This window comes from Lissotriton helveticus, chromosome 5_1 (genome assembly GCF_964261635.1).
Source record: "Lissotriton helveticus chromosome 5_1, aLisHel1.1, whole genome shotgun sequence".
NCBI lineage: Eukaryota > Metazoa > Chordata > Amphibia > Caudata > Salamandridae > Lissotriton > Lissotriton helveticus.
Window position 1 is genome coordinate 1,450,024,798 of NC_136065.1, and position 12,545 is coordinate 1,450,037,342.

General features: G+C 41.5%; 1 protein-coding gene across 2 annotated transcripts in view; it reads right to left on the reverse strand.

The window, feature by feature from the left end:
* Positions 1–278: 278 nt before the first annotated feature.
* LOC144755473 (cytochrome P450 2G1-like) overlaps positions 279–12,545 on the reverse strand; it is a 291,649-nt gene continuing 279,382 nt past the window's right edge. For both annotated transcript variants that reach the window (XM_078644445.1, XM_078644446.1), the window contains exons 8-9: positions 4,775–4,916; positions 279–980 (exon numbers count right to left, since the gene is read on the reverse strand). In XM_078644445.1, coding sequence (XP_078500571.1) covers positions 799–980; positions 4,775–4,916 — 324 coding nt within the window. In that variant the 3' untranslated portion in view covers positions 279–798. The remainder of the gene's footprint in view (positions 981–4,774; positions 4,917–12,545) is intronic.

Here is a 12,545-nt window from a genome sequence, read left to right on the forward strand (position 1 = left end):
TTTTGGAGATATTTGCGCTTAGCGCGAATATTTCCAAAAGTACGCCTTTGTAGGTAATAGGAGATAGCGATGTTAGCGAGTCGCTAACATCTTGGCACACCCACTTTGCATGTCATTAGCGATAATTATCGCTGAAATGCAAAGTGGGCCCCAAGATGATCGCTATCTCCTACTAGCTGTCGCTAACTGGTGTTAGCGACAGCTCGGTCATAGGGCGATAAAATTATCACCGCTTTAGCAGGAAAAATTCCTGCTAAAGCGGCGATAAGGCCCTTGGTAATATGCCCCTATGTCTTGTAAACAAATCAAGGACTCCTTCATCGCTTACTCTAAATAAGGGGTTTCCAACCGTTTCTGTACTGAGAGCTACTTATGTTTAGCTTTGTTTTAGACAATTCTCAGTTCCAATCACCAATCATGAATTTGCATCACAAATCTATATATTTGTCAATTATTTGAAGTGTGTGTATTATTTTCCTCTGTATACATCATCTTGAATAAAAGTGACAAAATACATTTATGTTAGTGAAAAAATATTAAAACTCAAAACATTTTTTTCTTCAACAGAATTTCCTCACAGCATGAGACTTTGAATGAAAGCTGCTATGATGACTGTTAAGTGCACCTCTGGTATGCAAGTAGTTATTGTTCAAGAACAAATGAGGAAGTAAATAAAAAGTACCATATAAAAACAAGAAATAAAAATATAGTTGTAGGTTATGGTTTAGGAATGTGTTAAGAGTCACAGATTACTTTCCTATGGTGTTTCTTCTTGAGGTTCAGACACAGCCACCTGCCCTAGCGGAGAATTGCTAGAACCTTATAATTTACTGGGATGCCTATCAAACCACTCAGTCTTGGCTTGATGTCAATTTCATTTGGATCACAGGAAAACTTAAGTTGGAAGTTCTGAAGGACCGCGGTAATGTATATAAACAGTTCATTCCTGGCCAATCCTTCTCCAATACATATCCGTTTCCCTGTAGTGAGAAAAGCCAGAAGAAAATGAAAGCTGTAGTCCATTGTAGAAAATATTAACTATACATTTTAATAGCAATTCATTAGCACACATTGAGGTAACTGCATTGTAGGTAAGCATGCTCAAGTATGACGGCACAATATGTTAATATAAAAGTCTGTCCTGCAGATGTGTATATTAGAAAATGAGAGCAAACAGGCACATTTATAAGGATTCATGAGGGTGCAGATGACCAGATAGAGCTCTAACAGAGACCCGGTTAAGGTTCCAGTTTTATGCTGCTTGAGAGGAGAACAACCAGGGGGTGCTAGCAACTTTAAAAATTGGTGAGGCGTGACAGACAGTAAAACTCACCGATATGTTGCCTTTCTCCTCTCCGGACGACGATGAGCAGGAAATAAAGGTGGTTTAGTTCCTGTATGCAATTCCAACCAATCCTGGGGCTGCTCACATGCTGTTAGCAGCTCTAGGATTGGTTGGAGTAGGCTAACCCAGCATTATTTTTTAGGCTGGGGCACTGTGCCTGCAATCTCTTGGCTATTTCACAGCACTGGGATTGCAGGCTCGGCAGTGCGCATGACAGATGGGCTGGAGGTAACCAGCTGGCCAGCCTGTTATGCACGCTGAGCAGTTGAATCAGTCTTCCTGCAATAGGAAGGAGTGTGTCTGCACCGCCCCCACCATCACGCTTGCAATAGCGCAGCCAGAGGCATACAGAATATTAAAATGGTAATTACCATTTTATTATTCTGTGTGTACCCGCTGCACTCGCAGCAGGCAGGACGAAGTTGCTCTTGGGTATTGGCAATAGATAGAGATGAGAGGAAAAGAGGTGACAGCTTAGGTGTTGGGATGAAGGAAATTCTTAAAGTACATGGGGCTAGTTTTGTAGCAGGCCTGAAGGCAGGTGTAGAGGGCTTTAAACAGGACCATTTGCTTGATAGGCAAACAGCAAAATCTGGGCAAGAGATGGTATAATGGTAATTGCTTAAGTACATTGCACAAAACACTGGGAGCAGTATTTTTGGTTACTTAAAGATGATCAAGTGAATTGTCCAATGGTATTTGATTCCATATATGTTGGAAATCCCTCCCTATGCTTTGTAGCACTAAGCTAAACATGATCAATGTTTCTTAAATGGGTTGTATATATCAATTAAACATAACAAATATGTTAGGCCATTGCCTTGGGTCTTCAGACCAGGTTTTCAGACTTTCTTTCTCTTTAGATGAAGGATGATACCCTTCCCCATAAAATTGCAAATTCACTTTAAATACAATCTTGAAATGTCAACTATTTTAATGTATGAAGCAAAGTAATGCCAAATGAATGTGCAAACAGATTTAAAACCTAAAACATATCATTCAAACCAAACTAATACTAAACTGTCATACTAAAAGGCACTCTAAATGAATATCCAACGGACTATCCATATATTGTAAGATAAATATTATTATTATTATTATTATTATTATTATTATTTTATTTATTGAATTTGTATTGCGCTCAGCTACCCGTAATGGGTTTCCCGGCGCCAGGGACAGACTAGAGAAGAAAGACAGGTAATTGCTGAAGCGAGGAATGAGCAGAAACAGTGACCAACTAAAACAAAAAAGTTTTCAACTTCTTGCGAAAAGCAAAAAGATTGGTCTCCGTTTTTAGAGCCAACGGAAGAGCATTCCACATCTTCGGCCCCAAATGGGCAAATGAGCGGCCTCCCATTTTTGCCAAGCGGACTTATATATCTGTGAATAAATTAATAAAATGAAAGCAATGGGGGAGCAAAAATGGCAGACATAAACAAGTAAGTTCCTTGGATGCTGAAAATGCTGGATGTGAGTGGGAAAACATATGCCTGAGAACATGAGGCCATCTGGGCCAATATCACCTCTTTGGAGTGGCCAAAAAGGTTAAAGGTATGTAAAAAAAACACGTTATTGCTGTATGTTATTCCGAGTGTGTGGATTGTTTACTCAGTGAGTGTGGGTTTTCAGTATCAACTTTTTATCTCAGATTCTCACAGTCCTAATGACTCCCTATTCTTGCTTCTCCTTGTCCCAATTTAAATTGTCAATTTGAAGGAACAAATAATATAGACAAGTGTACATATTTCAAAGTTTTTTTTGTAATTCATGGGAAGTAGTACTGATAAGAAATATGTGGTAGTCAGTGTAGTGACATGATGGTGCCTACCACCACCAGTGGCAATCTTAATTTGGTTGTAAAAGTGACGGACCATTATGGTCTCACTATATGTCAAGAATATAGTTCTTCTTCATGATGTGATATCATTGTTTCTACAAACAGTTTGTGTGGTACCAACCAGATGTATGCAGAGTTGCACTTGGTTAGGCGGTGAAATTTGATAGGGTATGATATGGTTCTTAAAAGATTCCATTTTGAAGGCTTCCAGGCAAGTGGCAGCTCTAAATATAAAAACAAAGACCACAATTTGGATGATGTGTATATGGTGTTGTAGGTGCTGAGAATATTGGTACTGCTCAAAGTCAAAGAGGACTATGATGACAGAACTATAGACTACAGAACAATACCACTTTGGGGTGTCCCTCAGGAAAGAGCCAGCATTGAGACAGCACCAAGATTATACATATTATAATTGTAAACACACTTGCTTTTCCTCCTCTGACCTTTTCTGACAAGTACTGATGTTCTTTGTTTTTCGTGAAGCAAAACCTACAGAAGGAGGCGGTAGTGTCAGCCCTTTGGCAGGGATAGTTATGCTTATAGAAATTATGTGTGTGTTATGTGTTCACTGTTGACACAGACACATGAAAAATGGTGTGCAAGATAGGTATGTATTTGTATTCAAGACGCTTGTAAATTACCTAAATAGGCTTGTGGTGGATGCAATGAAAGTGCGCACGTCCAGTTTCAGAGTTCTCACAATACATTGAACTCAAAACTCATCTCAGGGGAGAAAATTACTCCGCCAGCACTGACATAAGAAAAAAGGGAAACCATGCATTCCGTGGGTATCAAAATAATTTGCATCTACACTAAATTTATGTGGCATTTTCTCAATGTTTTTATGATCAATGAAACCTTGTACATATTTGTTGGGGCTGGCAATCAGGTTGCCCAGAATAAGATGTGAGAATGAAAGTGTGTTGGATGAAATTAGATAGTTCACTGTCAAAGGTATTATTTATGGCAGCCCCACTACTTTATGATATACCTGATGGAAAGAGGAGCTCAGTCCAGCATTTATCCCAGTGGAGGCAGTACGAAACCATGGCTTCATTCAGGGGTTAGGATTCCTAACTTTACTACTCCTGAATACCGAAAGTCGTAAAGTTAGGATTTTGTCTCAGCTTAGGAGTAGTAAAGTTAGGAATACTAACTTTACTATTCCTAAATGCGTTTTGTGCATAACGAAAGTCATAGTTAGGATTTTGTCTCAGATTACATTGATGAATCAGGCCCTGTGTTTATCCCTAAGCAGATTGTGTTTCTTAAATTCATAAAATTCCATAACCAAATTAATACCACACTTTCTAACAACTTTTTGGTAAAAAGTGAGTTGAGCACTGAATGAGCGCAGTTGTTGCAATAGGAATTGATCTGAGTAGTCATCATGCCAAGGGATAACAGGTACACTCCGAATTCTGTACTTCAACTTTTGCCAGCTAAGTTGCATTTCACTAAGAAATATTTCCATAGCACTGTCACAATGCCTATGGAATTACACAACTATCTCAATTAAATTAGGTAGAGTTAAGTGTGTACGGATATTTTTTAAATATACTTCACATCACCAGTGCTGGGATATCTACCTGCTGAAAAAGGCATGAAAGCATCAGACTTCTTGAAGTTGCCACGTTCGTCCAAGAAGCGTCCAGGATTAAAGGTGTCTGGATCTGTGAACTGTGTGGGATCCCGAAGCACAGATGATATTATGGGATACACTTCTGTACCCTAGAAAAAATGACAAAGCAGTATTTCTTTCTCAAATAATGAATCAACGTTTACTTCATCTTTACACAACTGACAGGTAGTCGTTAAAACTCATCTGTACCATGTAAGTTACAACGTGTTCAAAAATGACCTTACATGGTCCTCGTTATGTGTAAACCTTGGTAGTGGAGCAGGATGACATTTTTACTGCTAATTTAGCTTAAGTAGCCATTAGGGGGCCATGAATTGACGATTCCAGCAGCTCGAGGGTGGGTGAGTGGCACTGGGCAGTTCTGCTATGTGAAGTGTTTATATTAATGTTCGCAATACCTTTGACTGCAATTGAAGATACAGGTCTCCAAAAAGAAGCACTTAGATGGATGATTATTAGATGGAAAGAAGGATGGAGGAAGGGATGGAGATTAGAAGTGATGTATGAAGAGAGGGACATTTGAAGGGTGGATGGTGATAAGGATGGATGAGCGTGTGGATGGATGCAGAGATGAGAGGATGGATAGAGAGAAGGATGACTGGATGAGAGATGAATATAGGTATAGACAGATGGATAAAGATGGAGAAAAAGATGGGTGGATGATAAAGAGAAAGATGGACATGGAGAAGGATGGAGTTTGAGTTTGACAGAGGGAAGAAAGGATGGAGAGATGATGCAGTAAAGAAAGGAAGAATGAATGTTGGTTGAATGGATAATAGGAAGGTGGGACAGATAGATGAAAAAGGGAAAAAAAGAAATTGAGAAATGTAAGAAAGAAAAGAATGATGGTAACCCCTTTACAAATTAGTGCTTTGCTCACTCGTATCACTTACTTGCACATTGGTATTTCAGATATGGGTCAAACTGGGTAGTGTTTAAGGCTACTCCTTGGTAATCATCAAGTTTTTTGCAGTGATCTTCAATCTGACTTTCCTGTATAGGTCTCTACTCTTTGTCAGATGTTACAACTATTCTCCTTATTTTGGAGAAGTCCACATTCAAAGTAGGAGGCAAAATGTATCTGCGATTTTTAACTTTAAATGAGAGACACACACCTGGCCCCCGTGTTGTGGAACTCACTTCTATTTTTACTTCGGCATGAAACCAATCACAAAAGTTTCCGCAAAACCCTTAAGACCTGGCTATTTAATTAGTAAATCTGGTCTTTCTGTTGTGTTGTCCTTGGCGCCGGGAAACCTCCGGGTAGCTTTGCGCCCTACAAATTAAATTTAATAATAATAATAATAATAATAATGTCTACCAAGTAGGGAAGATCCAAATAGAGGCATACTCTCAAAGAAGTGTGACAAACAGGAGGGTAACTTCACTAAGTGTAGGAACATAGCAGGGGCAATTAGAAGGGACACAGATAGGAATGCATGAGTGTAATTTGATAAAAGAGTAACACTGAGAGTCAAGACCAGTAAAGTAATCACAAAGAGGGCCCCATATAGTCAATACACATAGAAATAGTGTGGAAACAAGATGACCAAAGAATTAAAAGAAACTGAACATATGAAAATAGCATGAACAGTGGGAGCAGGGAAATGGCCCGACTACAGTAGCAAGGTGACATGTTTAAACAGCTGGGGCAATCACTGGTACTCATTATCAAAAGCACTTTCGTGGTACTCACTCCCATAGTCATTCAAGACAAGAGAGACATGTCCCTTTGCTCCTTTGCAACATTGTGAGACTTGCAATCTTTATTTTGAAGTTATCCAGAGGCCGCTAAGTGAATCTGGGCTACTTGGGTCATGCATGAGAGGCCTTGGTTGAAGGCAGTTTGGACACCGGGGTCCTTGCAGAGTGTTATTGAAGCAGTGTATCCAAAGCCATTTTTATTAAAGGGTTGTGTTAATTTTGCAACATGGAATGAGGTGCAACCCTCAAATGCCATGCAAGGCGACTGTGAGTGGCTTGATAAACCCAGAAAAAAATTGCTAATCACTGTGTTGCATTACTCTGCCCTGGGAAGCATTCCATGTGTGGTGTGTGGGTTTTCCCATGCAACACTCAAGGGTTTTGATGCATTCCCAGATTTACCATAAGTGGGAGACCAGGGAACAGCCCATATTCCTGATGGCACTGGTGAATGTAAGGATTTTAACTGTTTCCTACTCTTTGTACTGAATGCGCAGTCAGCTGCAAGAGGGGATAATTGTGAACACCCTAGCTTAGACATTCTTAAAATGTTTCTACAAGCTACCATTGGTAAACATAGTTACTACTAGACCATGGATTAGTTATCCGGCCTTCTACTGAGTGGGTGTAAGTAGCTGTAAGGACCATACAGAAAGTCAGTTTCTTTGAAAATACAACAGTGACCAGTGTTCAGTTCACAGGGGATGGAGTTTATATCCTTTGTGGCTTTGTTCCAGAAATTCTACTCAGAACATCAGATCTTGTTAATATTGTTCTGCATAGCAACCACAGAACTGTTGGTATGTATGATCTTTGCCCAGTTAAACTTATTCATGAGGTTTTGACTTCCTGTATCTATCCTATATATCTACAGCATAGTCCTAAGAGTGGTATATTTGAATCTAGTTTGTAACTTTTAAAGTTGATTACCAATTATTGGTCCTCTTCGTGTAGCTAACAGTCGAGGCCCTAAATCACCCCCATAAATGGGATGAGCAAAGTCCATCGGAGAATCAATGCCTCTATGGTTGTGTTTAGGTATTGGGATGTAGAGTAAGTTATAATATTTTGTGATTCGGCCTAGATAAAACGCTGGAACACCATTATCTTTTTGGGTGCCATGAGCCATACAAAGAACTGCCCTTGCTTAAAGCCAATGTGACAAAGAAACTTTATCCTGGTTGGATTGCAGGTCTAGGGCTTCTCAAAAGTCCTAACAAAGCTACATGGAGCTTTGTAACAACATTCGAATGGACGGAAACTATACTGGATGGTCTATAAGAGTGCTCTTTGACCTTCTGTAAGATATCCTTGATCAAATTGCTTACTGTCCATTGCACATGTGGATTTCCTAGATGTCTGATGTGAGATAGACATGCTGTGGGGACAAACGTCATTTTGGTGCTATGAAAGTTGTTTCACCCTCCCCTGTGTTTCTGTACTGAAATGATTTCTTTTCACGAAGTAGGCTCTGATTGACTAACTGCAATTAATATAGCACATACTACCTAATGGAGTCTTGACACTAGGAGACCACTTTCCTGATAGCAGGTCTCTGTCTCTCACAGTTCATTGACCCTCTTAAATGTGTTCTTTGTTTTATAGAAAACAGAAAGTCATGGTTGAGGGTGTTTGGTTACAATATGATTTCCTTTGGTTTCTTCCTAATATCCCTCACTTGCATTGTGGAAATCCTTGAAAGAGGCGCACGTTGCTGGTAAAAGCACTACTTAAAATGTTAAATAAGCTGGTACTCCCATCCTTATACAATTACCTCATTAGGCTGGCATCCAAGGTCTGCACTTCACTAGAGTTGCTTCTTACATACAAGCTGCACCCAGTTGGTTAGCCTGACCTCCTTCCACTGCAACACCATCAACGTCATCTGTGGAATCCCACAAGAATTCCCACCCGGCCCCCCCCTGCTCAACGCCTACATGACCCCACTCATAAGTGACATGCACACCCACTGAATCAATCTTATCAAATCTATGCTGACTGCACTCCTATTCTCCCTCTCTGACAAGACTCAAAACACTCAGACCAATATCTGCAGGACCATAGTCACCAGAAGGATGAAAAGTACCTGACCTAAACCCAACATGGACAAGAGGGAAGTAGTAATTTTTGGCAAAGTCAGCTCGCTCGAGGTCTCCACCTGGTGACCCACACCCCTCCCGGCAACCTACACCAAGAGCCTCAGAGTAGTAATCAACAGCCAACTCACGATGACAGGCCAAGTTACTGTAGCCTCCGCCTCCTGCTTCCACACTCTTAAGATGCTTAAGAAGATCTTCAGATTACCCCACACCACCACATGCAGAATCATCACCGAAGCCCTCATCACCAGCAAGCCGGACTATGGTAATACATTCTATGGTGGAATCATCCCTTTACTGACCAGAAACATCCAAACCATACAGAACTTAGGGGTCAGATCACCCTCCCCCTCCCGCCTCACACTTACAATAACCTGCATCTGAAAAAGAGCTCCACTTATTTATTTATTTTAAAAGGTTTACATGGGGCAAACGAGACTGCATGGGCTATCAGGGCACTTTACAGATTGGCAGTTAGAAAGGTACATGAAGTGGAAACCATGGCACAACCAGACAAGAAACAGGGATAACAGATCAGAACAATTGTAAACGAGTCCAAGGGTGATTGGGATCTAGCCCAGACATTTCTACAGCAGCATTTCTATAAATTCCCATTGGAAGGAAGCCGTGGAATTATTCAGTCTTATTTTATGGGGAAAGAGTTTCAAATTCTTGGTGAAATACCAGAGAATGGTAAATTGTAGGTTTTCTTTTTATGACATTTTGGGTGCTTGAGCAGTAAATGGCTGGAGCCCCTAGAGGATCTAGAGCCCCCAGAAAGCCCTAGTTTTTACAAAAGATCTAATAGGGTGTTAAATGTAAAGCTTTGCAGGTCATGAATGCAATTTTTAGATGTATCCTTGCTACATACGGGGCCATTTTAATGATTTCATTACAAGAGAAGGAGGCTACATTATGCATTAATCCTTTAATGCAACTCACAACAGCCGCTAACATCATAAAGGAACAATAAGAAGAATCAGATGACATCACAGCATCAATATAAGCCATGAGCAGGAGTAGAGCTGCCTCTTTTAAATGCGGCTCACAACAGATAAGTTGTCTCTCTACTCTTGTTATCGATATTGTTGCTAATTATTGAATTTTATCATATATGCTATTTAGCCCTATTGTTTAATGAGTTACTAGCATTGTTTTCATGCTCTTAATGTGACAGTAGGATCGTCTACATGCTCTTTGTCTGACAGCTTTCACCCTGTCCTTCTACCCTTCATACCCCTCGACTTCCAATCTATGGTTGTCTCCTTTCCCCACCCTACGTTCCCCTCCCCTCACCGTTAGGAGTTCGTGCGATGTTCTTATGACGCGATCTTGGCGCATTCGCGACTCTCCCCGATTCACACTGTCCTCTCGCATTGTGATCTCTAAATTCATTTCAGCCCCATAAAATGCTTTTCCGGCCTTCTCTTTGTCGGACTCCGATGATTCTTGCCAGCGCGAGCTCGTCTATTCACACCAGAGGAATGGGCAACGCTGCGCCCCATGCCTGCTAAGGGCCTTTCCTCCACGCTCATGATTCAGCTGGCTCGAGCGCGTCGGTTGCCCTTCGAGGCTTTTACCGACTGCTCTTCTCTCCTCGACCAGCTGTTCCTGCCTCGTACACGCCTTTGATAGTTTGCCAAAGCCTTTCAGGGTCTGATTCTACCTTTTACTCGTAAAATACATGAAAAAAAAAAGATCCTCTTACTCTAACTTTCTACCTTAAAAAATATTTTTAAAAAAAAGGATCCCCTTTCACAATATTAATATTAAGGGATATAGTCTAGTTATCTAATAACCAGTAAATAAGCCCCTCTATACCAAACACCTTACTTTAATCAGCCTACTGCCATGTCCGACATGGAAACAGACGACGCAGTCGCTAGCTCGCCTAATCACAATAGCGATGCAATCAAATCCCTCCTACAAAAGGAAATGAGGACCTGAATGTTAGATACCTTGAGAGAGGTCATGTCCAATAAAAGATCCCTTTTACTTGATGACACTCCTAGTGATCCCGAATACTCTAAGCCCCAGAAAAAAGCAAAGACTGCCTAAGCACTGATGGAGGTGGCGATACCTCACATGACATGGGAGGTCCAAGCACCTCACAAGGTATGGGAGGCCCTAGCGCCTCAAAAGGTAAGGATGCCCCTGGCGGCACATTCAGGTTGGGTGTCCCTAGTGGCAAAAACTTGGCGGGTGCCCTCAGCGGCACATGTATCGACATTGCACGTGTTGATCCTAGCTCTGATGAAGACGAGTTCTTCAATGACCCCGACGATGAATTCGTCCTCAACCTCGATGAGGAAGACATAGACGACTTGGATCTTAACACTTTTTCAGAGGCAGATTCGTCCTCCTCTTCAAAGGACACGATCCTTGACCCTCTTGGTGGAGAAATGTTCTCCCCGAACAATATCTCCCACCCTAACAGCTCAAGGTGGTATCCACACGACCACGTCGCTAAGTTTGTGACTAAATGGCTCAGGAACTCTCTCTCTCTCTCTCTCTCTCTCTCTCTCTCTCTCTAGAGAGAGAGAGAGAGAGAGAGAGAATCACGCAACACTATGAGGTCTGAGTGTCCTAGACCATACATAGAAGATAAAGTTTGCCAAACACCTAACCTAGACCCGACCTCATAAAGTTCTTATTCAAATTGGCCAAGGATCCAAGAAAGGGCCTCCAAAGGGCTCTTAAAGCCTGTCAGGATCGCCTTCTTGACCTAATAGGCCCCCTTACTAAAATCCTCGACCTAGCTGAGGAATCCCACACTTCTAACTCACCCCTTGATACCAATTTAATAAGGGGATGGAGCCGAAGAGCAATAGTACTTCTTGGTAACGCTAATTCCTCGCTTAACATTGAGAGAAGGAAGACTGTCCTTAATAGAATCAACCCAAAACTCAGGGATCTTGCCGAGAAAGAACGTTCGAGTAAGCCCAATGGCCTCCTCTTTGGAGAGGATATGATAAAAACGATTGGTAAATATGCTGCAACTTTTACCGCTTTGGACAAAGCTCAAAATAACATGAAACGAGTTTTTCCTACAAACCTTTTTGGTCAGGCCGGAAGAAGGGGCCGTTCTTCCGGCCGCGGAAATTTCCGGCACTTCTCATCAGGAAGTGGAAGAGGTTCTATGGGTAGAGGCTTCTACCCCTCCAACAACAGACAATACTACCCACAGAGAGGAAGAGGTTCACGTGGAAGAGGCTTTCCCACCCGTGGTGCTTCCAACAACAATACTCAAAGTAAGTGCTTCTCTTTCTTCTTTCCCTCCAATGGTCGGGGGCAGGCTCAAACATTTCTTTCACGTTTGGCAGTCCTTGACACAAGACCCCTGGGTTCTCGAGACAATCCAGGGTTTCAAAATAGATTTCAGAGAGATCCCATATCAATCTTTTACTCCCAAACCTCTGGTTCTTCCTTAGAACACCTAGAAATCGTCAAAGAAGAGGTTTCTTCTATGTTGAAGAAGGGCGCTATAATCGAGGTACCTTGGTCTCAAAAAAATTTGTAAGCACCCTCTTCTTAGTCGAGAAGAAGGACAAGGGTTGGCGTCCGGTAATAAATCTTCGGGAGGTAAACAAATACCTTGTTTATCGACATTTCAAGATGGAAGGCATCCATCTGCTCAGGGACCTTCTCCTCCAAGAAGATTGGTTGGTCAAATTGGACTTAAAAGATGCCTATTTCACCATACCCATGGCAATAGAACATCAACCCTTTCTCCAATATATTTGGGACAATCGCCTCTTTCAGTTTCAGGCCCTTCCTTTCGGCCTTTCATCCGCCCCTTGGTGTTTCACCAAGGTCATGAGAACAATCGTATCCATCCTGAGAGCCACAGGTATTTGTCTCATCATCTACTTAGACGACATCTTTCTCATGTCCCAATCTCATGCACAGATATTA